The following is a 27,138-nucleotide window of genomic DNA, read 5'->3' on the forward strand; positions in this document are numbered from 1 at the left end:
AGCAAAAACTGCTGAATCAGGAAATCCAAAATATAAACACTATTCCAAGTATTTTCAGCATTCCCTTCTTTTCTTTCAGCCTTAAAAATCTCAATTGTTATAAAAAAGTACTTTTTTTAGTCAGCAAAGAAGCAGGCCAGGCAGCTAAAGTTGCTACATGTCAACCAAGATGCCCCATCTTAGCTCATCCTATTTGCCCATATCCGTCTAAACTTTTCCAATCCATGCACCTGTCCGTGTCCTTTAAATGCTGTTATAATACCTGCCTCAACTACCTCCTCTGGCACCTTGTTCTATACAACCATCACTCTCTGAGTGCAAAATGGCTCCTATTAAATCTTGACCCTCTCACCTTTGATTCTGAATTTTGATTTCCCTATCTTGGCTAAAAGACACTCTGCACTCACCCTGATGTATAACTCTGTTACGAGGGATGTATTTATAAACATATTATGCTGTTGCATTTTTCTGCACATTCATCTTTTGGAACATATATCTGTGTACAGACGAATGTGTATATATATATATATGTATATGTATATGTATTATTATATACGCATATATTCTGTTATTTGGTGGCATGAAGTAAAAGTTAGACTGCAATGCTGCCATGGGAAGAAATTACTGACCACAATGCACATATCTGGTGTGGCAACCTGCTGAAAATCCTTGCATAACTGCTACCCAATAGATATGTACCCAATAATAACTGGATTGGTTTAAATGTGAGCTTGGACGCCTGCTTATGCCACCTGACAAAGTATTAATCATTAATCATTAGAATATGCTTCTTAACAGTTAAGAAAACCAGCCTTTTTCATCTATCGGTTCACATTTTATTATTCCTTTTTAAATAAACTGTGCATTAAACTCTTCATTTGATATGAAAAAGTGGTTGTAAAGACTTTCCTGAGAAGTTTAGATCATTCTAAGGTCTCCCATTGTGGCTATCAACCTCTATGATCTATATTGCTAGACATGGTATTTTGGTAACAAATATTTCTTTTCTCCAGGACCGGACAATGTTTCCCCCTCTATCCACAAGCACTGTGCCAAACAACTGGCACCGGTCGACACAGTCATTTTCAACCAGTTCCTGCAAACTAGTACTGTCTCTGCCTGCTTCAAAGACCACTGTTGTCCCTGTACCCAAAAAGACAAGGGTTACTGGTCTTAATGACTACAGGCCTGTCGCACTGTTGTCATGAGGACCCTTGAAAGACTGGTGCTGGTCCAGCTGAACAATATAATGAACAGTATGGACCCTCTGCAGTTTGCATACTGGGCCATTAGATCAGTGGATGATGCAGTCTACCTAAGCCTGCACTTCATCCTCCTGCACCTAGACCACCAGGGGACCTATGCAAGGATTTTGTTTGTTGATTTTAGCTCTGCATTCAACACCATTGTGCCAGAGCTACTACACTCCAAACTCTCCAAGTTGACTGTGCCTGGTCAGTCGCTGGTGTTCATTCGCACCAAGTTGGCGGCTCTCCGCCTCAGGACCTTGCAGAGATGCCTGTACTCAGGGCATCCTCCCAGGTGGCACGTGCTGGCGACGCACGTTTTCCAACGGAGCCGCTGCCTTCAAGGAGGTACGCGGATCCCGATGGTGGGCGTCAGCCGTGCGGTCCTGATGGGGATGCCTGGCTTCTACAGGGACTTGTTGAGAGTCTGGAACCTGGTTGCCATCAACTGGGCCCCCCCCTCCACTGGCGGAGGGTGAGGGCCCGGGCGTGAGAGCAGCCAGTCCGGGTGTAGGGGGGGCTCAAACGTGCGGAGTACTTGTGGTTGAGCAAGCCCCCGCTCAGCCAGAAGTATTCATCGGACCCAGGCACCGTAATCTATCCCGGGAGCCTGTTCCACACAATTTGAGCCGCCTTTCCTCGACACCCTTCATCTCGCTTTGAGACGCAGGGAGGCATGTCCTGTACAGGCTCCTCCTCCACACCATGCACTTCCTCGCCCTGGTCCACCGTCCAGACACCAATTGGCGGTCGGTGTTGTCTTCCAGTCGCAAGGCCCCCCCCCCACAGGTGGGGGTCCCTCTACGCAGAGATTCTCCCCCTCTACATTGGGGTCCTGGGGTGGAGAATATTGCACCAAGGTGTTCCCTGCAACCTGTTTCTCTCGCGGTTCACAGATTCGCCAGCCGCCTGCCACTTTTGCAGGCTGGAAGAGTCTGCGTACCACGTGTACATGGCGTGTGTGAGGCTGCAGCCACTGTTTGAATACCTAAAGGGGCTACTCCTTGCCTTCAGGCTGCATTTTTCACCCACCATCCTCATCTTTGGACACTCTGTGCGTAGCGGAGAGTGTAGGGCTGAAGATGTCCTGGTTGGGTTGCTCCTGGGCCTGGCCAAGCTGGCCATCTGCGAGTCAAGGCGCCAGGCGGTGGAGGGCTCTACCCGAGCCGGCTGCCTGCCCCTTTTCCGGGGATACGTCCGTGCCCGGGTGGGATTAGAAAGGGAATACGTCCTGTCTACGGGCGCCCAGAGGGAGTTCCGGGACCGCTGGGCTCCGCAGGGTGTAGAACGTATCCTCAATAAGGATTGTTTCATAGTTGTATAGTAGTTTATTATGGATATGTGTTTGTATTGTATTATGGTGGTGGGCTCTGGCTTGTTTTATTGTAGTATAAATATTATTTTTTAATAATTGAATATATTTTTTGATTTAAAAAAAAAGAAAAAAAAGTTGACTGTGCCTGAACCCCTCTGTCAGTTGACCATAAACTTCCTGACAGACAGGAAGCAGCATATGAGGCTGGGAAAGCACCTCAGACCCGCAGACCCTCAACATAGGAGCACCACAAGGATGCATACTCTCTCCTCTCCTTTTCTCTCTCTACGCCAATGACTGCACATCCACAGACTCCTCTGTCAAGCTTCTCATGTTTGTGGATGACACAAACCTGATTGGACTAATCCAGGATGGGGAGGAATCTGCCTACAGACAGGAAGTGATACAGCTGGGGTTCTGGTGCCTTCGTGACAACCTGGAGCTCAAGACGATGGAATTGATAATTGACTTTAGGAGAGCTCCCCCTCCACTCCCCCACTCACCATCAACAATGCCACAGTCACATCTGTGGAGTCTTTTAACTTTCTTGGAACCATCATCTCTAAGGACCTGAAATGGGGGGCCACCAAAAGGCCCAACTCCACAAAAGGCCCAACAGAGGATGTACTTCCTGCTGCAGCTGAGGAAACACAATCTGCTACAGCCAATGATGGTCCAATTCTATACTGCCATTGTAGAGTCTGTCCTCACCTTCTCCATCGTGGTCTGGTTTGGCTCAACCACCAAGCACGACATCCGGAGGCTGCAGCGAATCATCCGATCAGCTGAGAAGGTTGTTCGCTGCAACCTTCCCCCAATTGATGAACTATACACTGCAAGGGCCAGGAAGCGAGTGGATAAGATTATCTCTGACCCCTCTCATCCTGGCTTCAAACTCTTTGAAGCACTTCCCTCTGGAAGGCGACTCCGCACTTTCAAAGCCGCAACAGCCAGACATAAAAACAGTTTCTTTCCATGAGCAGTAGCTCTACTCAATAACCAAAAGTCTGTAGCCTCCTTTTGCTCTGGTATTTTATTTCATTCACATGTTTAAACTATAATGTTTTATTATTAATGTTTAATGTTTTATGTGTCATTCTCAATTAGTCAAGTCAAGAGTCAAGAGTGTTTTATTGTCATTTGGCCCGGACGGGACAATGAAATTCTTACTTGCTGCAGCACAACAGAATATGTGAATATGTAAACAATGTATATAACGGGAAAAATTAAAAAGTTAAATAAATAGCAAATATAGTGCAAATAACAAATAATAATATAGTAATAATATAATTATTACTGTATGTCGTGTGTTGTGTGCGAGCGTAGCACCAAGGTAAATTCCTTGTGTGTGTGTACACACTTGGCCAATAAACGTATTCATTCATTCATTCAAGACCCTACCCCCAATACCATGTGCTCTAATTTTGCACACTATTCTCTTGTGTGGGATCTTGGGCTTTTTGAAAGTCCAGATATACCACATTCACTGACTCTCCCTTATCCATTCTACTTGTTACATCCTCAAAAAATTCCAAAAGATTAGTCAAGCATGATTTCCCCTTCATAAATCCATGCTGACTTTGACCAATCCAGTCACCGCTTTCCAAATGCACTGCTATAATATCCTTAACAATCGACTCTAGCATCTTCCCCACTATGAATGTAAGGCTAACTGGTTTATAATTCCTTGTTTTCTCTCGCTCTCCTTTCTTAAAAAGTGAAATTACATTGGTTACCCTCGATTAGCTATCCCGATGCATCCATGACTTCTAGGGCAACCTCCTTGAGTACTCTGGGATGAAGAATGTAAGTCAGTCAGATGTATTTTTTAATTTCTCAAATGGTTTCTCAGTTGACAAGCACCTTTCAAAAGTAAAATATTTCCTTGTTTCTTCCCAATAACATGAAAACGGAGTTGCGTCAATTGAATTAATCACTTAATTGTCCTGTAAAATTTCAATTAATCATGCTTTGTGAGAATTCAATTTTTGTCATATCCTCTGATTACATCATCTGTTTAAAATAGCTGCAAATTGAGCACAATATTTCCAATATTGTTTGTGTACTTTGATGAAATAAAATGAAGGATAATGTATTTTAAGTAAAACATGTATATCAGAAATAATTTAGTATATTTGTTGCTTTACAACATCTGTTACAAGAGTTGCATGAGGATTGATGGAGTGAAACCTATTGCTAATCTGTTAATATTACTTTGCTTTGTACAAGAAGGCATGTTTGCTCCAATCTGATTATAAACCAATTCTTAAGATGTTTAATAATTGATGCATTGTAATCAATCCTCAGGGAGGTGTGTGTGGCTGTGAAAAAGGTTTTGTGGAAGTCATGACTCCTTATGGATTTCTTGATTACTGTGCAAAAATCCCCATGACTGAGGAGAAGAAAGCTGATGTTAAAACCAACGTGGGAAAGAACAAACTGAACAATTCAAAATTCCAAGCCTTTTTTAATGGATGGTCCATTGATCCTTTTGATCCAGGTAATAATTGTATTATATTAAACAAGAAGAAAAGGGTTGTGAGTTTGTGCATTTGTCACTGAAGTTGGCTGATCAATATTAAAGATATACTAGACCAAGTATAGACCTGTAGGGTCTGCTCCCCCAACACACAATTCCACCACTCACCCGTTCCCCCAATGTAAACCATTCCCCCAATTCAATATTGCACCACTCACGCATAGCCCCCAACTGTGCAGGCATGGCTCATTTCTCCTCATTCCCCATACCTCCTCCTCCTCTTCACCCTCCCTCTTCAATCCCTAGAGAGGGGGGGGGGGTAGAGAGGGAGGGGTGTGGTGGACAGGGAGAGGGAGGGGGGTAGAGAGGAAGGGGTAGGGGGGGTAGAGAGGAGAGGGAGAGGGGAGGGGAGTAGAGAGGGAGAGAGGGGCAGAGAGGGGGGGGGTAGAGAGAGAGGGGAGGGGGTAGAGATAGACAAAGGGTGTATAGTGGGATGGAGGGTAGAGAGGGAGACGGCGAGAGAGGGAGGAGGTAGAGAGGGAGAGAGTGAGGGTACATAGGGTACATAGGGAGGGAAGGAGCATCCTCCTCCTTCCCTCCCCGTCTCCCTCCTCCCTACCCCATTTCCCTCCTCATTTCCCTCATCGTCCTCCCCTCACTCCCATTCCCTGCCCCAGGACCTACCCAGGTGGTAGAGCACCGCCAGGGCCTGGTTCTCGTACTCGGCCCGGCCCTGGCTGTAGACTCCAGGCGTCAGCTTGGCTGCCTCCTGGGCTATAGTGCAGACTACAACTTCATCTCTGGGCTCATCCTTGACCACGGATCCAGGCTCGTCCTTGGTTCCAGCGGCAGCTTCATTTTCGGCCCCGGTCACGGCCCCATCCCAAGCCCCGGGCTCGGCTCTCACTCCAGCTCGAGCACCAGGCTCGGCACCAGCCAGGGGCCATGGCACCACCCTCACCACTGGGCATGGGGCGTTGGGCATCTAACGATTAAAACTTCAGAAATATAGGTGGGAATGCGATGGGAAGATGTTTATCACCTCAGCGGGAAAAATGTGAGTAGAATGTGTGAAAATGGGAAGGCTGTGGCCTAGCGTTTGGAAGAAAATAGGAATTAACCAGATATTCACATACGCACACACACACACACACACCCACAAACAAAATGAAGAGCTTTTGTATTATAGAGATTAGGCATATGTTTGAAGAGCAAACATGAACAGGAACAGGTTATTCATGCACTCATGGTGTTCCAGCTAAGTTTTATCTTTTGAACAGTACCTAAATGAACATAATGCCAGGCTAGAATTTACTATTTTTTAGATGTAAACTTTGTGAAGGCCATCTCAGAAATCTACATTGCGTGGTGGAATTCTTATAGGTGGGTTTAATGCCTCATCAAGGAGAATAATGGTGTTACTTTGCAATTGAAGGAATATTACATTTGCCATGGTTCTATAATACTACACAATTTTGTTGGGGGGGGGGGGGGGGGGAGGGGGGGTGGGTGATGTTGGTGAGGGGGCAGGTTGGTTGGGTAGAAGGGGTTGGGTGCTTGTGGCAGAGGTGAGAGAATGTCATGGTGAGATGGGACATTTGGGATTTCCAGGGAATTCGATGTTCTCATGAGGAAGTAGGTAGTTCTTGAGACTGTGACAGGATACTTCTCACTATCTGCTATCCTCTCCAACTTTAGTATCTAAGCAGCCCCTGAAAAATAAGTGATCCTCCCGTCTTCAGATTTCAAGTCAAAGCATTCTCAAAATGCAGTATTCACACCTCCCGGAATTTAATAAAGTGCCATCTTAAAATAAGCTTAAAATATATTTTTTTTGTTCCAAAGTTCAAAATTATTTCTGTGTATCCAGAAAATATTTCAATTGCTCATAGTTCACTGATGATAACATGGCTGGTTCAACAATTCCTCATCTCGATAGACAATAGGTGCAGGAGTAGGCCATTCAGGCTTTCGAGCCAGCACTGCCATTCAATGTGATCATGGCTGATCATTCCCAATCAGTACCCTGTTCCTGCCTTCTCCACATATCCCCTGACTCTGCTATCTTTAAGAGCTCTATCTAGCTCTCTCTTGAAAGTATCCAGAGAACCGGCCTCCACCCCCCTCTGAGGCAGAGAATTTCAACACACCCATCCCTGATTTTGAGAAGTCCATTAGCAAGAGGTTGTTAGCAAGATAGTGTCTGATCATTCCTGGCCCTGCTCACCACAAAAAAACATCAGGTACTTTGCCGGAATAACGCAGCTCACATCTACTCACTTCATCAGCTTTGCCAATGCCCCTGCATTTATATTGTCCACATGTCCATAAATCATTTTTTCCTGTTCAATTAAAGCAGAATATATCAGTAGACCAATAGTCCTACTAACATTAATTTATTTATTTTTAACTGTTCATATGTCAGCATGAGGTTTCCCTTTATCTATTTTTTTGAGGTGATGCTATAAATACATGGCTACCATGTTAAAAGTCTTTACAGCTGAACATTCAGTGACAGAAACTTGGAAGAAGTAAGTTATGTAATATTTTCAAAGCTTGTTGGAGGAATTGATTGACACTTCAACCTGGAATAAGGGAAAAATAAAGATATTATAAGGAAACATGTGCTGTCATAATTGTCACCTGGATCAGTCAAGTTTGTCAAGGAGAAAGCTCTAGCACGGAATTGTGATAATGCTTGCACGGTTAACTGCATAAGCATATGTATTATTGTTATTCACATTAAAATAATGCTTACAGCTGAAGTGGTGCCAGCATTATCATGCCTGTAGTCATCCGAAATTTCCATTGGAAAGGACTCATCTACATTGTCATTTTCACACTGTTCTTGGATTAAAATAATTAATTTCAGCACTTAATTATAACTTCACAGGAAAGGATAGTCAAAATTAAAATTTGTATCTGTCTTTATGTATTATTTAATGGGGAAATGATCCTTTAAAAATTAAGATTAAAAATAACCTACAAAATAATGTTTCAGCTATTTTGTCAACACTTGCAATTAGCGAAGGTAACATTATTATTGGCAATCTTTTCTTATGTGTACATATGTCATAAAGGTTCACATGTTACTTAATTTTTCCATCATTGCATAAGACAAATTCATCATTGCATTGTTAATTTGATGCTGATAAAGCTTGGCAGAATAGCAAATATCTTTGTTATTTTGAAGGGATTTTCTTTCACAAGAAATATGCTTTTTAACTTAAAATATATAATTGAATATACTGAACATGAGATGAAATTATATCATTGGCAGTGCCTATAATTTACTTTTTTTAATTATTAAGGGAACTATAATGCCAATGTTACCTGTCACCTATCTCACATGTGGCTAAGAGTGTTACTGATAGGTATTGAAAAAATTAGCTGTACACACTGCATTTGGGCATGTGGTCCCAATATTTATATTCATATGCTGCATGTATACCATTACATGTGCATTGTTTAAAAAGAAAAGTATCTGATTACTGTGAGGTCAAAATTCATTATAAAGAGTTCCATAATACAGAAGTTCTGTTTGTGGTTATGAATTGCGCAAAATGCACTGCAATTATACTCTAACGATATCACCCAAATCTGCTTCCTCTATCGACAAGAAGGATGCGTGCAGCGAACACATTCATTGCTTGTCAAAGACATAGACCATACTGACTTGTAAATATATCACCATTCTTCAATGTTCTAGGATTTAATTCCTGCAGTTCCCTAACCAACAACATCTGACTGCCAATTATCAGATTCAGATTCAGATTCAGATTCAACTTTAATTGTCATTGTCAGTGTACAGTACATAGACAACGAAATACATTTAACATCTCCCTGGAAGTGCGACATAGCATATGATTTGAATAAATATTTACATTAGCATATATACAGACATAGTGTTTTTCCTGTGGGAGGAGTGTTCCGGCGGGGGGGGGGGGGGGTTGATTGGCAGTCACCGAGGTACGTTGTTGAGTAGAGTGACAGCCGCCGGGAAGAAGCTGTTCCTGGACCTGCTGGTCTGGCAACGGAGAGACCTGTAGCGCCTCCCGGATGGTAGGAGGGTAAACAGTCCATGGTTGGGGTGAGAGCAGTCCTTGGTGATGTTGAGCGCCCTCCGCAGACAACACTTGCTTTGGACAGACTCAATGGAGGGGAGCGAGGAACCGGTGATGTGTTGGGCAGTGTTCACCACCCTCTGCAATGCCTTCCGGTCGGAGACAGAACAGTTGCCATACCATACTGTGATACAGTTGGTAAGGATGCTCTCGATGGTGCAGCGGTAGAAGTTCACCAAGATCTGAGGAGACAGATGGACCTTCTTCAGTCTCCTCAGGAAGAAGAGACGCTGGTGAGCCTTCTTGATCAGAGTTGAGGTATTGTGGGTCCAAGAGAGGTCATCGGAGATGTTAACACCCAGGAACCTGAAGTTATAAACACGTTCCACCTCCGTCCCGTTAATGTGGATGGGGGTGTGCGTGCCGCCCCTGGACTTCCTGAAGTCTACAATGAGCTCCTTGATCTTCTTGGAGTTAAGGGCCAGGTTGTTGTCAGCGCACCATGCTGCTAAGTGCTGGACCTCCTCCCTGTAGGCCGACTCATCGTTGTTGCTGATGAGGCCAATCACTGTTGTATCATCTGCATACTTGATGATGGTGTTAGTACCATGTACAGGTGTGCAGTCATAGGTGAAGAAGGAGTAGAGGAGGGGGCTCAGCACACAGCCCTGTGGAACGCCGGTGTTCAGGGTGGGTGAAGAGGTGCTTGTCTAACCTAACAGAGGTCTGTGCTTGTCCAGTATCCAGTTGCAGAGGGAGGGATCGATGCCCAGGTTACCGAGTTTGGTGATCAGTTTAGATGGTATAATGGTGTTGAATGCTGAGCTGTAATCGATGAACAGCATTCTCACGTAAGTGTCTCTGTTGTCGAGGTGGGAGAGGGCGGAGTGGAGTGCCGTTGAGATGGCATCCTCCGTATTCCTTTTCATGCGGATAGGATTTCAACGGTTGGATCAAGTTTAGTTTAGTTTAGTTTAGAGATACTGCATGGAAACAGGCCCTTCGGCCCACCAGGTCTGCGCCGACCAGCGATCCCTGCAAATTAGCACTATCCTACACACACCAGAAACAATTTTTACATTTACCAATCCAATTTACCTACATACCTGTACTTCTTTGGAGTGGGAAGATCTTGGCGAAAACCCATACAGGTCACGGGGCGAATGTACAAACTCCCTACAGACAGCACCCATAGTCAGGATCGAACCCTGGCCTCCGGCACTGCAAGCACTGTAAAGCAGCAACTCTACTGCTGCGTTACCTTGCCATTACCTTCCATCATCTTCTCAAGGGCAATTTGGAATTGGTAACAAATACTGGATTTGCAAACAATGCCCACTTACATTTAAATTATTATTTTGTAATGAAGTCAGAAGTGCTGGTACATGGTAGTTGCTGGTCAATTTGGAAAAAAGATTGAAAATTTGAGGGAAATAAATAAAACTAGGTTAACAATTTCATTCAGCAAATTCACAGCGAAAGTTTGAAGTTCACGTTTATTGATGCAGTAGAGAGTGAAGTTCCATGGCAAAGCTAAATGGTTGTGCTGAGATGGGATTGTGGCAAGTTTGTTTCTCTATCCTGACTAAACTATATTTAATGAATAATTACTATACAAAATGGCCTTGTTTCAGTGAAAGTAGATGATTACAAACGTTCATCTTAGATGACCAAGAGACAATGTTTAGCAGTAGAAAGCAAATAGTAACACGTGGACGGACATGTACAGGACTGCATACTGTTCATGCACTTCTTAATCACTCTACAAGTCATAGTGTTGTGGTTCAGTAGCTCAACTGACAATTGCATGTCACTTATAGTAATTCAAAGAGATAAGAAAACAATGTCTGGGTCTTTTTTTTTGCTTCTGTCTACATAGATTTTTGGATGTGCCTGTGAAATTCTGTCCACGTGGATAATATAGGGAAGAATGGTGAACATGTTTTGAATTGCAAACTCTCTCAATTCTCTAGGCATGATTTCTGTTCCATTGCATATGTCAAATGGCACTTGCAATCGTGGTCAACAATGTGAAGATAACTTTCTTGTTGTGCGTGAGCTCTCACAGAATGCCATGTCTCAGTTTACAGCTCCAAAACCATTGTCTCTACATTTGCTTGTATTTTTTTACCTACATTTTATGTAAATACTCTTCCCTCTTTAACTTTATCGATGTCATTCCAATACATAGACTACATAGGTCTCAGCTTTCAATTCTGCTTCAAGTGTAGCCTTGGTTTTAATGATCTTTTCAGTTAATTCTCCCTGTATCTCTTTGGGTACAGCTGGATCCAGAGAGTAGAACATCGTGAGATTGAGACAATGCAGATAGTTTCTTTCATCTTTTTATCTGGAGGTGGGCAATTTGGTACCCGGACTTGGCGCCGACAGACAAGAAGCCGAAGCAAAGAAGTCAAAGCCAAAGAACCGAATGGAAACGAAGCCGAAACGCCAATAAACCGAAAGAGTCTGACGACGAAACACCTACTAACCGAAAGGATAGGACGAGTAAATGCAAACTAACCGAAAGGGCGGGACACCTAAAAGTCAACGAACCGAAAAGCTGTGTTGGCTAAAAGCAAACTTACCGAATGGCCGCTCTATCGAAACGCCACCTACCCGAAAGGCGGCGTCACTTACAAGCCAAAGGACCGACTGCTGCTCAACAGAAAAGTCCAATAACACACTTGACGTTGCCAGGAGGCGGGACTTGTCAGCGTTTGGTCATGACCCCCGCATCCATCACATCACTGTGAAGGCATGAACATTGTCTCAAACCTCCGCTCCACCTGACCAGCAGCCCTTGGAGGGTGGCCGTGGGAGAGTGGGGGCTGCACACCTTCGGCCTCTTTCAACTTGGTGCTTGGGTTCAAATTGCCCAGCCACCTATGGTTTGTGTGGGGAAAATGAACCCCACGCTCCCGTTTCCCCCTTCTCCCTCCCCTCTTCTCTCTCACCCCCTCTCTCTCTCCCTTCTCTCTCTTTAACTTTTTGTTATCTCTTCCTTCAATGGAGATGTGACCTTTTTCTGTGTCGTATCTCCGTTTGTGCTGCAGCCTAACATCGAGAAGCTGGTGGCCTCCAACTGGAATCGACCTTGAGGGCTCCAGTCGCAGAGCCTGTGGACTTACCATTGCAGAGCTGGCTGACTTTTGGAGGCTGTGGTGGTGCTGCCATTGTGGATGCGACTCGACTTCGAAGGCTTTGGAGTCTTTGACTGCGGGACCTGTGGACTGTAACATCGGGAGCTTGCAGCTCCCTGGTTGGTGACTGATTTTGGGAGCTCCAGCAACAGCAGCTTCATCCGCCCAAATCGTAAAGCTTGACTCAGCCCATTAGTAGGGCCTTTCATCGCCCAGCATGGTATAAAATAGACCGTGGGATCTTCCATCGCTCTTCAGGGGCTTCAATATCGGGAGCCTCGATCACCTCGACACAGTAGTTTGACTGCCTGACCGCGGGAGAAGGAAGAGATAAGACTTTTTTTACCTTCCATCACAGTGAGGTGCCTGGAGGAGAGTCACTGTGATGGATGTTTGTGTTAAATTGTGTGTTTTGTTGCTTTTTTTTTTACTGTTATGGCTGCATGGTAACGAAAGTTTGTTCAAACTTGATTTTGAATGACAAATAAAGAAATTCAATTCAATTCAATATATTACAAGCAGCAGAGGTCCCAGCTCAGATCCCTGTAGAATTCCACCGGTCACAGATCTCCAGCATGAATATTTGCCTACCACCACAACCATCTGTCTTCGAGCAGTAAACCAGTTCTGAATCCATATGACCAAGTAACTATTAATCCCATGTATTTCAATCTTCTGGATCAGCCTACTATGGGGGACTTTGTCAAATGCCTTACCAAAATCCAATATCCACTGCCTTACCCTCAACCATCACTTTTGTCACCTACTCATAAAACAAGATGAAATTAGTAAGACATGACCTTCATGGACAAAGCCATGCCGACTATCCCTAACAAACCCATTCTCTTCCAAATGGGAGTAATACCTCTCCATAAGATTGCTTCCAATAGCTTCCCCTACCACTGACAAGAGGCTCACTGGGTTACAATTCCCTGGATTCTCTTTAATTAAATAAAGGAACAAAATTAGGCACACTTCAGTCCTCTAACTCTCACATACTCAGGATATGCAATCACAACAGATTACCATTGTTATTTTTAAGTGTGAAATGGAATTGTACTTTCTAGACAACTGCTGCACATTAGTTCTTGTTGTTTCCATAGCTCTCGTTAATCACAATTTCAGATGCAGATCTATTGCTTGCATTGTATTTGTCTTCAGACTCCATTACATTTAACCATCTGTAGGTTGCATATTCATTCAAAACAAATGACCAGAGGAAGTGGGGAAGGCTCACTGTTCAGACCCCTATTACATTTTCAATGTTGTGCAATTTACAGATAATATTGTTTGCTATTTTGCTTTCTTTACATGGAGCTGCTATTTAGCCATTTAGTTTTATTACAAATTGGAGATTATATAGAACTCCCCTATTTAAATTCTTAACTTAATAGTTGCTGCAACTTTTATATGTGAATTATTTCTTCTTCTTTGGTGATGATGGGACTGAAATTGACAAAATATGAATTGTTACAGTCAGGTTTGCTGACGTTTTTAAATATTAATTCATATTTTTTTAAATCTCAGTTCTATAGGAATTGTTTAGAACAGGTTGCTTCTGAGATTCAAAGTTATTAGATATAGAAAAATGAAAAATAACTTTTTGTTAATATTTATAAGCAACAACTTTCCCTGTGAGCTGCTATTATAGCTAATTATCAGATAGGTTTGAGCTGTATGTCAAGTGAAATGCGGAATTTGCAACATACAAACAAATGCACTCAATTATGAGTTGGGAGATGACTCCCTAGAAAGATTTAATTGTTTCTGTTCCAAAATTGTTCATCTTCTGATGCCTGTGGTATAATGTATCCGTTTATGTAGCAAACATCTTCAGACTGGATGGATAATCCATTTGGATTTTGTTACAGGCATCCCAATCTAACACGGCACTGTGAAATATCTAGTTTTTTCTGATAGTGCCAAATAGTGGCTGTTCCTTGGACGTTATTATCACTTAACTTTATATTATTAAAAAATTATTCTCCTACAATCCCTCAGTTGTCAGTAACAAACAGGAAGAGTAGAATGGCATTGTCACCAATTTCTGAGTTACATTTTTTCATCTTGATTATTACAATCACAACTTGTTCAGTGTAAATATGTATCTTCAGTGCCCTGTGCTGGCAATTTCACAGTTATCCACATCAAATTACATATTGAGAAAAAGTTTAAAATTCCAGCAGTCCTTGTAGGAAGAGTGCTCCCACTGTAGTGATGGGTAAATAATTTTGGAATATTTATTCAGCTCAGATTAAAGATATATTTCTACCTGAATGATGTATGACATGGAAGTTGACAAATGTATGTAAGAACTGTGCCAATATCACTTGCTGTGTTTTTGAGGATGCAGTAATAGAGACCATCTAACAAAATTCCACAAAAGCTCAGAATACACCAGAATGCATTCACTGCTAGAGATGATTCTTTTTTTTTTCTTTACCAGTATGATTTCTCTGTGTGAGATTGTCAGTGTAATAAATTTCTTTAATGTATTAGCCTCTTCCATGGAATGAATGGATCTAACTTATTTATTTCATCTGTTTATTTCAAATACAGGGCCTTAGTGGTAAAATGATTCTGTTCCAGTTAACTGCAACATCCATTTTCCTTTTTCAACATTCATGGGCTATTATTTTTTGAAATTAAGGATTTTTTTTTTCTACAGCCATGATAAAACACTGTTCTCCAAGTCATTGTTGTCAAGGGGATGAGAAAACTACTGTTTATTGTTCAACTTGCTGGTTAAAATGTTTCCACCTTATTGATTCTATTGAGTTGTGTGCTTCTTTTGAAGCCATTCCATTTAGCACACTCTGTATTGTCTGAAAATATGGTGCTTATTTAAATAGTCGGAACACCTATGTAAATTCCAAACAATATCTTTCCCTCTCAATGGCCTATCAAGGACAAAATCACCCCTGATATGTCATATTCTCTATTGACTGGTATAAAACAATCTTGGTTTATAAATGTTAAATCAATTTAAACCAAACCGTTCACTCTTTTTTTCATTTTCTTTGACAGATGGCAAGCCAAAGGTCTGGGTTTATGGAATATCTGCTGCAGTAGTGGTCCTCATTATCTTCATTACTGTCTTGTCATATCTCATTTGGTAAGCATGGAAGTCGGTAACAACTTTTTATTTCCAATGTTAAGTCCTCAATCTTTCTTATACCAAACAACATCTAGAAAGCTAGTGTCCTAAATTAGGTCTGTCTTAATTTTTATGGATCAATCACTATTTTAGTGGCTAGAAACCTTTCAAATAAATGTTATTGTGTATTTTGTTTCTACACTTATTTTGGATGTTATAAATTGATGTTTTTATAAAGCAAATGTAGTAGTAGATCAGTTGTGTTAGAACAAATTAGTCAAATCAAAGTAGTGTTATGCTGTCTTAAAAAAAGGCAAACATAATTGTTTAAAAATATTGTTTTAGATTACTCATTAGAATGTGTCAGATGGATAGCTTGCTCCATAGAATTTGAAATCAATATATATTTTAAATGCTGAATGACTGGATTTATCTTGCTGCTGTACAAATTCAACTGTTGGGCACTTCCAGACAGTCTGGATAATTCTAAATATCAAAATCTGCCTGTGACACTCCTGCTTAACTCTGATAATGAAGCATTAATTTGTTTCCTTTACTGCATCCTTCAAAACAATAATGGGTATTCCGCACAGATTAAACATCATTTGGAAATTATCACAGTGTTAATATAAGCACTTGCAAAGCAGTTGATGTCTTAAACCAAATCCTCTCATGGAAATATACTGCGTTCATATGTAAATAAAGAAATAGCATGGTTTTGAACTTCCTCTAACTGATATAACCGGGCAGCACAAGAATTAAATCATAGCATTCCTTTTCTCCATAACTATTGCACAGCTGAATGGTGGAACCTCAAGAAGTTATATACAATTATGAGAGGCATAGATAGGGTAGAGGGTCAGAACATTTTTTTCTCAGGATGAAGATATCAAAGACTAGAGCATAGCATTAATGTGAGAGGGGGATTTTTCAAAAGAGATGTGTGGGTACGTTTTATTACACAGAGGGTGGCAAGTGCCTGGAACACATTGCCAGGGGTTATGGTGGATGCAGATATGAAAGTGCTGTTTAAGAGGCTTTTAGACATGCACATGGAAATGCGGGGAATGGAGGGATATGTATCATGTACAGGCATATAAAATTAGTGTAGCGTTAATATTCGATATAGACATTGTGGGCTGAAGGGCCAAGTCCTGTGCTATACTTTTCTATGTTTTATATATATATATATTCTAGGTTAATCAGGATCCTGTTACCCTACACAGTTATCCTACACAGGTGGGACTAAGGGGAAAAAAAAATTTGTTCGGCACGGACTTGTAGGGCCGAGATGGCCTGTTTCCGTGCTGTCATTGTTATATGGTTATATGGCTATCATAGTTTTTTAGGTAAGCTTACAAAAAAGTTATAACATTCGCAGGTGCCTTTCTACTTATATAAGTAGCATGGGTGCAACTGAGCCTGCTTCTCTCACTTTTGCAGTCCTGAAATCTTCCAGAACTCCTGGAACGAGGGCTTTCTCTCAGTAATTATGATACCAACCTGCTTTTGGATGCCTTTAAGTGCATCTCCAGACTGGATCACCAGTCCAGTGCCCCAAAATTAAAATACTTCCTTCTGATTCCATCCTCTAATGTAAGTCTAAACTGATGCTATGTTTAGGAAGTAGGTTTAGATTATGTGGATATTTGTTGAACTTAGTAAGGAATCATTTTATAGGTGGAAGAATAATTACAATATTATCAATGCATTTATAAAATATGAATTAGAACATAGAACACAGAACAGTACAGCACAGGACGTACAAAAAAACAAAGTAAAGTTAAAGTAATCCTCTGACTGCACCTGATCCATATCCTTACATCCCCTTCATATCGATGTGCCTATCAAAAAGCCTCTTAGACCCCATTATTCTATCTAACTTCATTACCATCCCTGGCAGTGTGTTCCAGGCACCCACCATTTTCTGCATTAGAAAAATTGCACATCTCCTTTAAACTTTGTGCCTCTCATGTTAAGGCTTTGCCCTCTAGTCTTTGATACCCCTACACTGGGGAAATTCTGAATTTTCTGAAAGGTTCTATGATTAAATTAATCCTCTATATACAGTACTTTGGATAAGCCATCTGGTTGGATCTCTTTTCTCTTTGAGAAATCTTTCTGTTTGCTAGCAACATTAATATTTGAGAAGGTTTATTCGTTGTTATCTTTGGTCTCCCTTTGCAGCAAGAAACCAAAACACCAGACACGTCCGGCTCCCCAACAGAAGCCTCTGACTTTAGCCTATGATGGAGATATGGACATGTAATGCTTTCAGGAGAAGGGACTTCACCGTTGTTCTCTAAATATGAATAGAATGACAAAAGCCTTAACCTTGTGACAGCACGAACACAAGCGAAGATGACAAATCTCAAGAATGGTTTTGAGAAATGCTTTATAAATTGAGAATTGGGGACGCACTCTCAGAAAAAAAAATCTGTTTTTTTGTTGAAATGTGAAAGTCGGATAGCGAAACCTAAGTGAAAATGATTATATGAATTGTATTCATTTTTTAAATTGAATTGTTTATTAATTGAATACCAAGACATTCTACAGCATTCCGTGTTCAATTTTCATATTAACAAGTGAAGGAATAAATCGCATTGAACTCCTAGTGCAAACCTACAAAGACAATCCAAGTGAAACAAATTGCATTTACAATGTGCTATCTGTAAATGCAGTCCTGAGGATAAACATCAATGTTTGCTCAATGTATTCTAACCGAGAAGAGACTTTTGAACATTCTGTGGAACTGCACTATATTAGTGTAACACAATTTCTTGCATTTAATGAACAAACAAAGATCAAATATGTACAGTGTATGTGTCAATGATTTCAATATCACACAAAGTTGTTCTTTTCAAGTGACTTACTCTGAAAGAGAAACATACTCATCTTTATTAGAAAAGAGATGCAAAAAAAAAAGTTAGGTCATGGAGCCTTAATAAACATTTTGTAATGAATGTCTTTTCTCCCATGGGAAAGTACCTAACATTTAATTCGAATTTAAAGTGCTCATGAGAGAGTAACATGAATCCTCAATAGGAGAAGCTGTTTTTTCTCCCAATGACAACGATAAATGGTTCACATATTTCTGACTTAAGTTCCGTTTCCAATTCTTATGATCCTTAAGATATTACCACCTAGTGTAAATATTACGTGTTGGTTCCAGACTGAATGGCAAACCTCACAGTGACAAGATATTTTTTCCACTGATTTTCTATTAAATAATCCATTAGATATACAATATGAATGGCAAACAAAGTGGAATTAGCCAGTAAGTATGGATTTTTATTTTATTTTGCAAGTTTTATGACAACTAAAACAATGTTCCATAGATAATTGGTATCATCATGTTCTTTCATTGACATTTAGAGCACAAGAGATTGGCTATTTTAAATTTAGTTTGACGGGTTTGGACAGCTGCCTGGAAAACAATTATTTAATTATTACAGTGGTTGTACCATTCAAACATCAGATGTTAACAAAGCTTTTACTGATCATTTGTGAGCCTCAAAGGAACAGTATTAACAGCTGGTAAAGTGTGTTGTGTTATTTTGGAATGTATTCATCGCTCTGATTGGGAACAGATTCAATGTATTTTCTTGAAAATAAACCAGACGGCAGGTGGTCAGATGCTGGATGCCTTGTTTTCTCTTGTTGCCTATTACATTCCATATAACATTAATGAGACGAGAAATGCATTTTCACATGTACCTGCATGTTTTGATTTGATCTTTCAAATTATAAAATTGGAAAATGGATTTCAGTGGAAACCAGGACAAATCTGCCTTGGGTGCTTAAAATCTGCAAAATGAAGCTCCAAGTTATTATGAACATAAAGTTAGTTAGTAGGATCATTAGCTAGTAGGATCACCTAGTCTCGAATACAAAAAAAATAATCCTTAGTATAGAAGCAATAAACTGCAGATGTTGGATAACAAAAGAAAACACAAAGTGCGAAGAAAAGTCCTGACCCAAAACATCGCCTCGATATGGTCTCCAGAGACACTGCTTGACCCATTGAGCTACTCCAGCACTTTGTGTGAATCCTTACTATAGATTATTTTTGAAATTCATTAGCTTTCAAAAGTATACTCCTTTTTAATAAAAACACACCTGCATATAATGGTGGAGCTATATTTATGTTGCTTAGGGTTATAAATTTAAAATCTTCAATCATGATCACGAATGCAAGTATGTTGGCACATTTCTTACAAACACTTCCATATTTCCTTATTTTCTACCATCCATCCTCTCACTGTAACCCAGTGATGCCAGCCTTTTAACAAACCTGTCCCATTCACACACATCAATGCAATAAGCGCTTTCATAGACAATGGCAGACAGAAAGAGGGAACAAGTCTCCAAATTTATTGAATGAGAGAACAGTGGAGATTGATTAGTTGGAGGAGGGGCGTCCTACAAGATGGGGGGGGGGGGGGGGGGGGGGGGGGGGGGGGGGGGGGGGGGGGGGGAAATACAGAGATATTCAGAAATACAGAGCAACGCATAAAGAGGTTTCATGATATTAATTATGTGAAGATTAGAACTCCATATTAGATATGGAGCTCCCAGATTGGTTCACATGGATTTGTTAAGTAAAAAATCAGTGTAGTAGGCACACTATGCTAATTAACCACATTGACTCACAAGCCGAGGTTGTAAAGAATAGGCAGCTGTTGCTCCGGCAACAATAAGAGCTCATTTGAATTCAAGCAGTAACCATTCTGTAAGGCAGCGTCCATATCGACAAAGGGGTAACCAAACCTTTTGCCACAGGGTCTCTTGAAAGTTCATGCTGACTCCATGATAATATAGATATCCTACTCTTTATCACATCACATTCTCTTATCCATAAGATCATTAGTGATAGGAGCAGAATTATACCATTCGGTCCTTCAAGCCTACTCCGCCATTCAATCATGGCTGATCTATCTCTCCCTCCTAACCCCATTCTCATGCTTTCTCCCCATAAGCTCTGACACCCATGACTTCATTCCCAGAAGGATTCTGCTTTAACCATGGACACTATCCACAATGTAGATTCAAGAGAGTTTATTGTCATGTGTCCCAAATAGGACAATTAAATTCTTGGTTTGCTTCAGCACAACAGAATATAGTAGGCATGAATGCAGAACAGATCAGTGTGGCCATATACCATTATATAAATATATACACACATGAATAAATAAACAGATAAAGTGCAAATAAACAGATAATGGGCTATTAATGTTCAGTGTTTTGTTTCAGTTGAGTTTAATAGCCTGATGGCTGTGGGGAAGTAGCTATTCCTGAACCTAGACGTTGCAGTCTTCAGGCTCCTGTGCCTTCTACCTGAAGGTAGCTGGGAGATGAGTGTGTGGCCAGGATGGTGTGGGTCCTTGATAATACTGCCAGCCTTTTTGAGGCAGCAACTGTGATAGATCCCCTCGATGGTCAGAGCCGATGATCGACTGGGCAGTGTTTACTACTTTTTGTAGTCTTTTCCGCTCCTGGGCGCTCAAGTTGCCGAACCAAGCCACAATGCAACCGGTCAGCATGCTCTGTACTGTGCACCTGTAGAGGTTAGAGAGAGTCCTCCTTGACAAACCGACTCTCCGTAATCTTCTCAGGAAGTAGAGGCGCTGATGTGCTTTCTTTATAATTGCATCAGTGTTCTCGGGCGTGGAGCGATCTTCAGATATGTGCACGCCCAGGAATTTGTAGCTCTTGACCCTTTCCACCCTTTGATATAAACGGGAGTGTGGGTCCCCATCCTACCTCTTCCAAAGTCGACAACCAGTTCCTTGGTTTTGCTGGTGTTGAGGGCCTGGATATTGTGCTGGCACCATTTGGTCAGTCTGTCAATCTCTCTTCTATACTCTGACTCGTCCCCATCAGTGATACATCCCACAACAGTGGTGTCATCAGTGAACTTGATGATGGAGTTTGCACTATGACCAGCTATGCAGTCATGAGTATAGAGAGAGTACAGCAAGGGGCTGAGCACGCAGCATTGAGGTGCTCCCATGCTGATTGCTATCGAGGCTGACAACTTTCCACCAATTCGAACAGTCTGTGGTCTGTGAATGTGGAAGTCGAGAATCCAATTGCAGAGGAATGCGCAGAGACCCAGTTCTGCAAGTTTGGTAACCAGCTTGGTGGAAATGACCGTATTAAATGGCGAGCTGTAATCAATGAATAACAGCCTACTATATGAGTTTTTGTTGTCCAAGTGGTCCAGAACGTAGTGGAGAGCCAGCGAGATCGCATCCACCGTTGACCTGTTGTGGCAGTAGACGAACTGCAGTGGGTCCAGGTTTTTGTCGAGGTATGAGTTGATTTGCACCATGATCAACCTCTCAAAGCACTTCATCACCACCGACGTTAGTGCCACTGGTCGATAGTCATTGAGGCACGTCACCTTTCTCTTCTTGGGCACCAGTATAATTGATGCCCTTTTAAAGCAGGTGGGAACCTCAGACCTCAGAAGTGAGAGGTTGAAAATGTCCGCAAAAACGCCAGCCAGTTGGTCCGCACAGGTTTTTAGAACAGCAGCATCAGTACACTACTCTTCCCACTTAACATTGCTGACTCACGAGAGTATGTGTCATCTCATCCACCACCAAAATTACTTCCCCTGAAAAGGAGGAGGTGTGGATCCACTGAAGTACAGAGTATGCCACATTTAGACAGTTTTACTTACTTAAGGGACAAAAAGTTTCATGATAATGATGACATTCCTTGAGAAATAGTGGCAGAAGAGCATTTTAGAAACATAGAAACATAGAAATTAGGTGCAGGAGTAGACATTTCGGCCCTTCGAGCCTGCACCGCCATTCAATATGATCATGGCTGATCATCCAACTCAGTATCCTGTACCTGCCTTCTCTCCATACCCCCGATCCCCTTAGCCACAAGGGCCACATCTAACTCCCTCTTAAATATAGCCAATGAACTGGCCTCAACTACCCTCTGTGGCAGAGAGTCCCAGAGATTCATCACTCTCTGTGTGAAAAAAGTTCTTCTTATCTCAGTTTTAAAGGATTTCCCCCTTATCCTTAAGCTGTGACCCCTTGTCCTGGACTTCCCCAACATCGGGAACAATCTTCCTGCATCTAGCCTGTCCAACCCCTTAAGAATTTTGTAAGTTTCTATAAGATCCCCTCTCAATCTCCTAAATTCTAGACAGTATAAACCAAGTCTATCCAATCTTTCTTCATAAGACAGTCCTGACATCCCAGGAATCAGTCTGGTAAACCTTCTCTGCACTCCCTCTATGGCAATAATGTCCTTCCTCAGATTTGGAGACCAAAACTGTACGCAATACTCCAGGTGTGGTCTCACCAAGACACTGTAGAACCTCCCTGCTCCTATACTCAAATCCTTTTGCAATGAAAGCTAACATACCATTCGCTTTCTTTACTGCCTGCTGCACCTGCATGCCTACCTTCAATGACTGGTGTACCATGACACCCAGGTCTCGCTGCATCTCCCCCTTTGCCAATCGGCTACCATTTAGATAATAGTCTGCTTTCCCGTTTTTGCCACCAAAATGGATAACCTCACATTTATCCACATTATACTGCATCTGCCAAACATTTGCCCACTCACCCAGCCTATCCAAGTCACCTTGCAGTCTCCTAGCATCCTCCTCACAGCTAACACTGCCCCCCAGCTTGGTGTCATCCGCAAACTTGGAGATATTGCCTTCAATTCCCTCATCCAGATCATTAATATATATTGTAAATAGCTGGGGTCCCAGCACTGAGCCTTGCGGTACCCCACTAGTCACTGCCTGCCATTGTGAAAAGGACCCGTTTACTCCTACTCTTTGCTTCCTGTTTGCCAGCCAGTTCTCTATCCACATCAATACTGAACCCCCAATGCCATGTGCTTTAAGTTTGTATACTAATCTCTTATGTGGGACCTTTTATATCATCATTTCTCTCCCTGCTAACACCAGCTCAGTTACTGATGCCACATGAGCAGAACATAGATTTGAGGCGTGTGTTATATGAAGATAAACAGCTGTGCTTAAATCAGGCAAGCAGACAAAGAAATCTGCAGTGCCGTCTCAGTAGAGCGTGAAAGCACAGTCTAGCAGAGCCCAGAGGATTCAAAAGAGGAAGATGATAGGTTTGCATTCAGGAAAAGGCAAGTGGGACTGCACAGTTGGATGATAGTTGGATATCATCTGCTCTGTCAAATGGCATGCAATAGATGACAATGAATATGGAGAAATCCCTCTCACAGGTCTTAGGGAGATTTTTAATGTATCACAGTAAATATGACAATAATAAACCAGTTAATGAGCTTATCTTTCAAGGACACTTGCAACAGGAGTTTAGAAGAAAGAGTGATATCTGTGAAGCACATAAGCAAGTGGTGGTGGTGGAAGCAGATATGATAGTGGCATTTAAGAGATTTTTGGATAAGCACATTGATATACAGGGGGTGGAGAGGTAAGGATTGTGTGCAGGCAGATAAAGGTTGGTCTTGGCATCATGTCCTCAGCATCGACATTGTGAGCTCAAGGGTCGACTCCTGGGCTGTATTGTTTCTAAACCAAACCAAACCAGATTGTATGGAGGGCAGCACGTCTTTCCTAACGGCGTCAGTCTGTGGCGACGTTGCCAGCAACACAGCAGAAAATCATCAAATATAGTAGTTCTAAGTCAAGAGCGGAACTCGCTATCAAAACATGAAGGGGACCGGGGAACACAATTTTTTGGCGGCCATGCGTGCATGCGCACACTCACACACACACGAGGCTTCGGAGGCTCAATCTAGCGCTAAATGCAGCTCAACTCTGCCAGGTTAACTACAGCCCTGTCTGGACTGACGGGACACTAGCTCTGCTTCTCCGCGCTGGCCATATTTCCCGCAAGTCCAGGAAGGCTGTAGGCTCACCTGGTGGGACAGGCAGAGTTAGTTGGGTTTAGCGCTGTTTCTCTGCGTTGGCCCATCTGGTTCCCGACCAAAAATCCTATGGCGGAGGGTCTGTGTTGCCGACCTTTATCAACCTTCTATGACCTCTCTGGCCACCACTGGGGGGGGGGGGGGGGGGGGGGTACTCGGGACAGCGCCGGAGAGCCGGCCGGGATCGATCCTGGCTGCGGATGAGGCGCAGGTCTGTGCCACGTCTCCCTCCTCCAATCACCGCGCTCTATCCTCATTCCCAACCCCCCACTCCTCCCTCCTCCAATCATCGCGCTGAATCATTTCCCGCCCCCATTGCCTGCTGACCAACGTCTCTCTCTCATCCAATCGGCACCCTCGATCATCAGTCCCAACCCCATTGTCTCGCGGAAAGCGGAGATTTCACCGGGTTTTAAAATCCGGATTACAAAAACTGGGGGGGGGGGGGGGGGGGGGGGGGGGGAAATGTCCCCCACCTCTCAAAACATGGAGGGGATGTGGCCCCTCCGGGTTTTCCGCCCCTGTTCTGAGTTAACTGTATAAAAGAAACAGCATAAATCAGTGCTGTAACCAACAAGCTGCTTATGCATTTAAACGCTTTAATACTATTGCGATCTACTGACGGCAATGGAGCTGCTGACTGGAAGGGTATTCCCGATCGCAGTGGAATTCCCGACCTCGCGAAGAATCGCTGGAACAGTTAATAAAGTGCCTAGAAGTCTTCCTTTGTGTTCGGAAACGTGGCCGACAGGCAGAGCTACAAGTAGATTGAAGCGCCTCCCCCATGGCCAACTCTTTGTGGTACTCAGACCTGGCAATTCTGTCCAACTCCTGCTCCCACACCTGGAACATCTGGCGTTGAAATGTCATCACTCTACCTCACGAGGCAATTCACCTCCATTATCCTGACCGCGGTCTACATCCCACTCTAGGCAGACATCTGTCTAGCACTGGTGGGGCTGCACGCTGTGTTCAACAAACACCAGTCCGCGTACCCTGAAGCCTTTACCGCCAGAGCCGGGATCTTCAACAAAGCAAACCTGAAGAAACCGCTCCCTAACTACCACCAACATGTCTCCTGCAGCACCAGAGGATTAAACACTCTTGACCACTGCTATTCGAACATTAGAGATGCTTATCGCTCCATCCCTCACCCTCACTTTGGGAAATCTGACCATTCAGCAGTGCTGCTTCTTCCTGCATAGAGGCAGCAATTGCAGAGCGTAATCCAATGGTGAGGACTGCACAGAGCTTGTCAGGAGAGGCAGAGGAGCGACTGTTGGACTGGTTGGAGTCAGTAGACTGGGTAATGTTCAAGAACTCGGCAACGGGCCTGAATGAATATGCCACAGTTGTTACAGACTTCATAAGGAAATGTGCTGAGGAGTGTGTTTCTACAAAAACCATGTGTGTTCCTACAAAAAGTGTTTCCTAACCAGAAGCTTTGAATGAAAATAGGTGCAAGAAAAATGTTCCCAATGTTGGGTGAGTCCAGAACCAGGGAGCACAGTCATAGAAGGGAAGGCCATTTAAGACTGAGGTGAGAAAAAACGTTTTCACCCAGAGAGTTGTGAATTTGTGGAATTCCCTGGCACGGAGGGCAGTGGAGGCCAAGTCACTGGATGGATTTAAGAGGGTTAGATAGATCTCTAGGGGCTAGCGGAATCAAGGGATATGGGGAGAAGGCAGACACCGGTTATTGATTGGGGATGATCAGCCATGATCACAATGAAAGGCGGTGCTGGCTCGAAGGTTCGAATGGCCTCCTCCTGCACCTATTTTCTATGTTTCTATGTCTATGTTTCTAACCAGAAGATCCACATTCTTCTGAGGACCAGATCCCGAGCATTCAAGTCTGGCGACGCTGAGGTATACAAAACGTCCAGATATAACCTTGACATGGTCATCAAAAAGCACAAAAAGGATTTTCACTAAGCTGGTGTATGAGGTGGATGTTTGATAGCTGTGGCAGGGCTTGAATGTCATCACCTCCTACAAGGCAAAATCAGGGGGAAGCTCAAGTGACAGCGAAGCATCACTTCCTGATGAGCTCAATGTGTTCCACGCATGGTTTGATAGGGAGATCACTGATGTGCCTTCAAAAGCCCCCATACCCTGTAATGGTATTATAGTCACAGTTACAGTCAAAAGATCCTTCAGGGGGTGAACCCTCATCCACAAACAGTACCCTGTTCCTGCCTTCTCCCCATATCCCCCGACTCCGCTATCTTTAAGAGCCCTATCTAGCTCTCTCCAGAGAGTATCTAGAGAACCCGCCTCCACTGCCCTCTGAGGCAGAGAATTCCACAGACTCACAACTGTGCAAAAAGGTGTTTCCTCATAGAAACATAGAAACATAGAAAATAGGTGCAGGAGTAGGCCATTCGGCCCTTCGAGGCTGCACCGTCATTCAATATGACCGTGGCTGATCATCCAACTAAATATCCTATACTTGCCTTCTCTCCATACCCCCTGATCCGTTTAGCCACAAGGGCCACATCTAACTCCCTCTTAAATATAATCAATGAACTGGCCTCAACTACACTCTGTGGCAGAGAATTCCAGAGATTCACCACTCTATGTGTGAAAAATGTTTTTCTCATCTCGGTCCTAAAAGATGGGTGGGTAGGGGAGGAGATGGAGGGGGGTGGGGAGGGTGGGGGAGGGGATGGAGGGGAGGGGGTGGAGAGAAAGAGTGGAGAGAGAGAGAGGGGGGAATGGAGGGGGGAAAGGGAGAGGGAGAGGGGGGGGAGGGGGGGGGGGAGGGGGGAAGAGGGGGGGGGAGAGAGGGGCTGCTGAGAGGGGGGTGAGGTGAGTGGAGGGGGAGGGAGGGAGGTGGGGAGCAGCGAGGGGAGAGGGTGGAGGGAAGGGGGTGTGAGATGTGACCTC

At 43.0% G+C, this 27,138-nt stretch overlaps 1 protein-coding gene across 1 annotated transcript in view; it reads left to right on the forward strand.

Moving 5' to 3' along the window:
• Window positions 1–19,468, forward strand: part of thsd7ba (thrombospondin, type I, domain containing 7Ba) — a 743,639-nt gene extending 724,171 nt beyond the window's left edge. The window contains exons 26-28 of the mRNA XM_055638650.1: window positions 4,870–5,062; window positions 15,276–15,363; window positions 17,533–19,468. Coding sequence (XP_055494625.1) covers window positions 4,870–5,062; window positions 15,276–15,363; window positions 17,533–17,614 — 363 coding nt within the window. The 3' untranslated portion in view covers window positions 17,615–19,468. The remainder of the gene's footprint in view (window positions 1–4,869; window positions 5,063–15,275; window positions 15,364–17,532) is intronic.
• The last annotated feature ends 7,670 nt before the right edge of the window (window positions 19,469–27,138 follow it).

The sequence above is a fragment of the Leucoraja erinacea genome, chromosome 7 (genome assembly GCF_028641065.1).
Source record: "Leucoraja erinacea ecotype New England chromosome 7, Leri_hhj_1, whole genome shotgun sequence".
Classification (NCBI taxonomy): Eukaryota; Metazoa; Chordata; class Chondrichthyes; order Rajiformes; family Rajidae; genus Leucoraja; species Leucoraja erinaceus.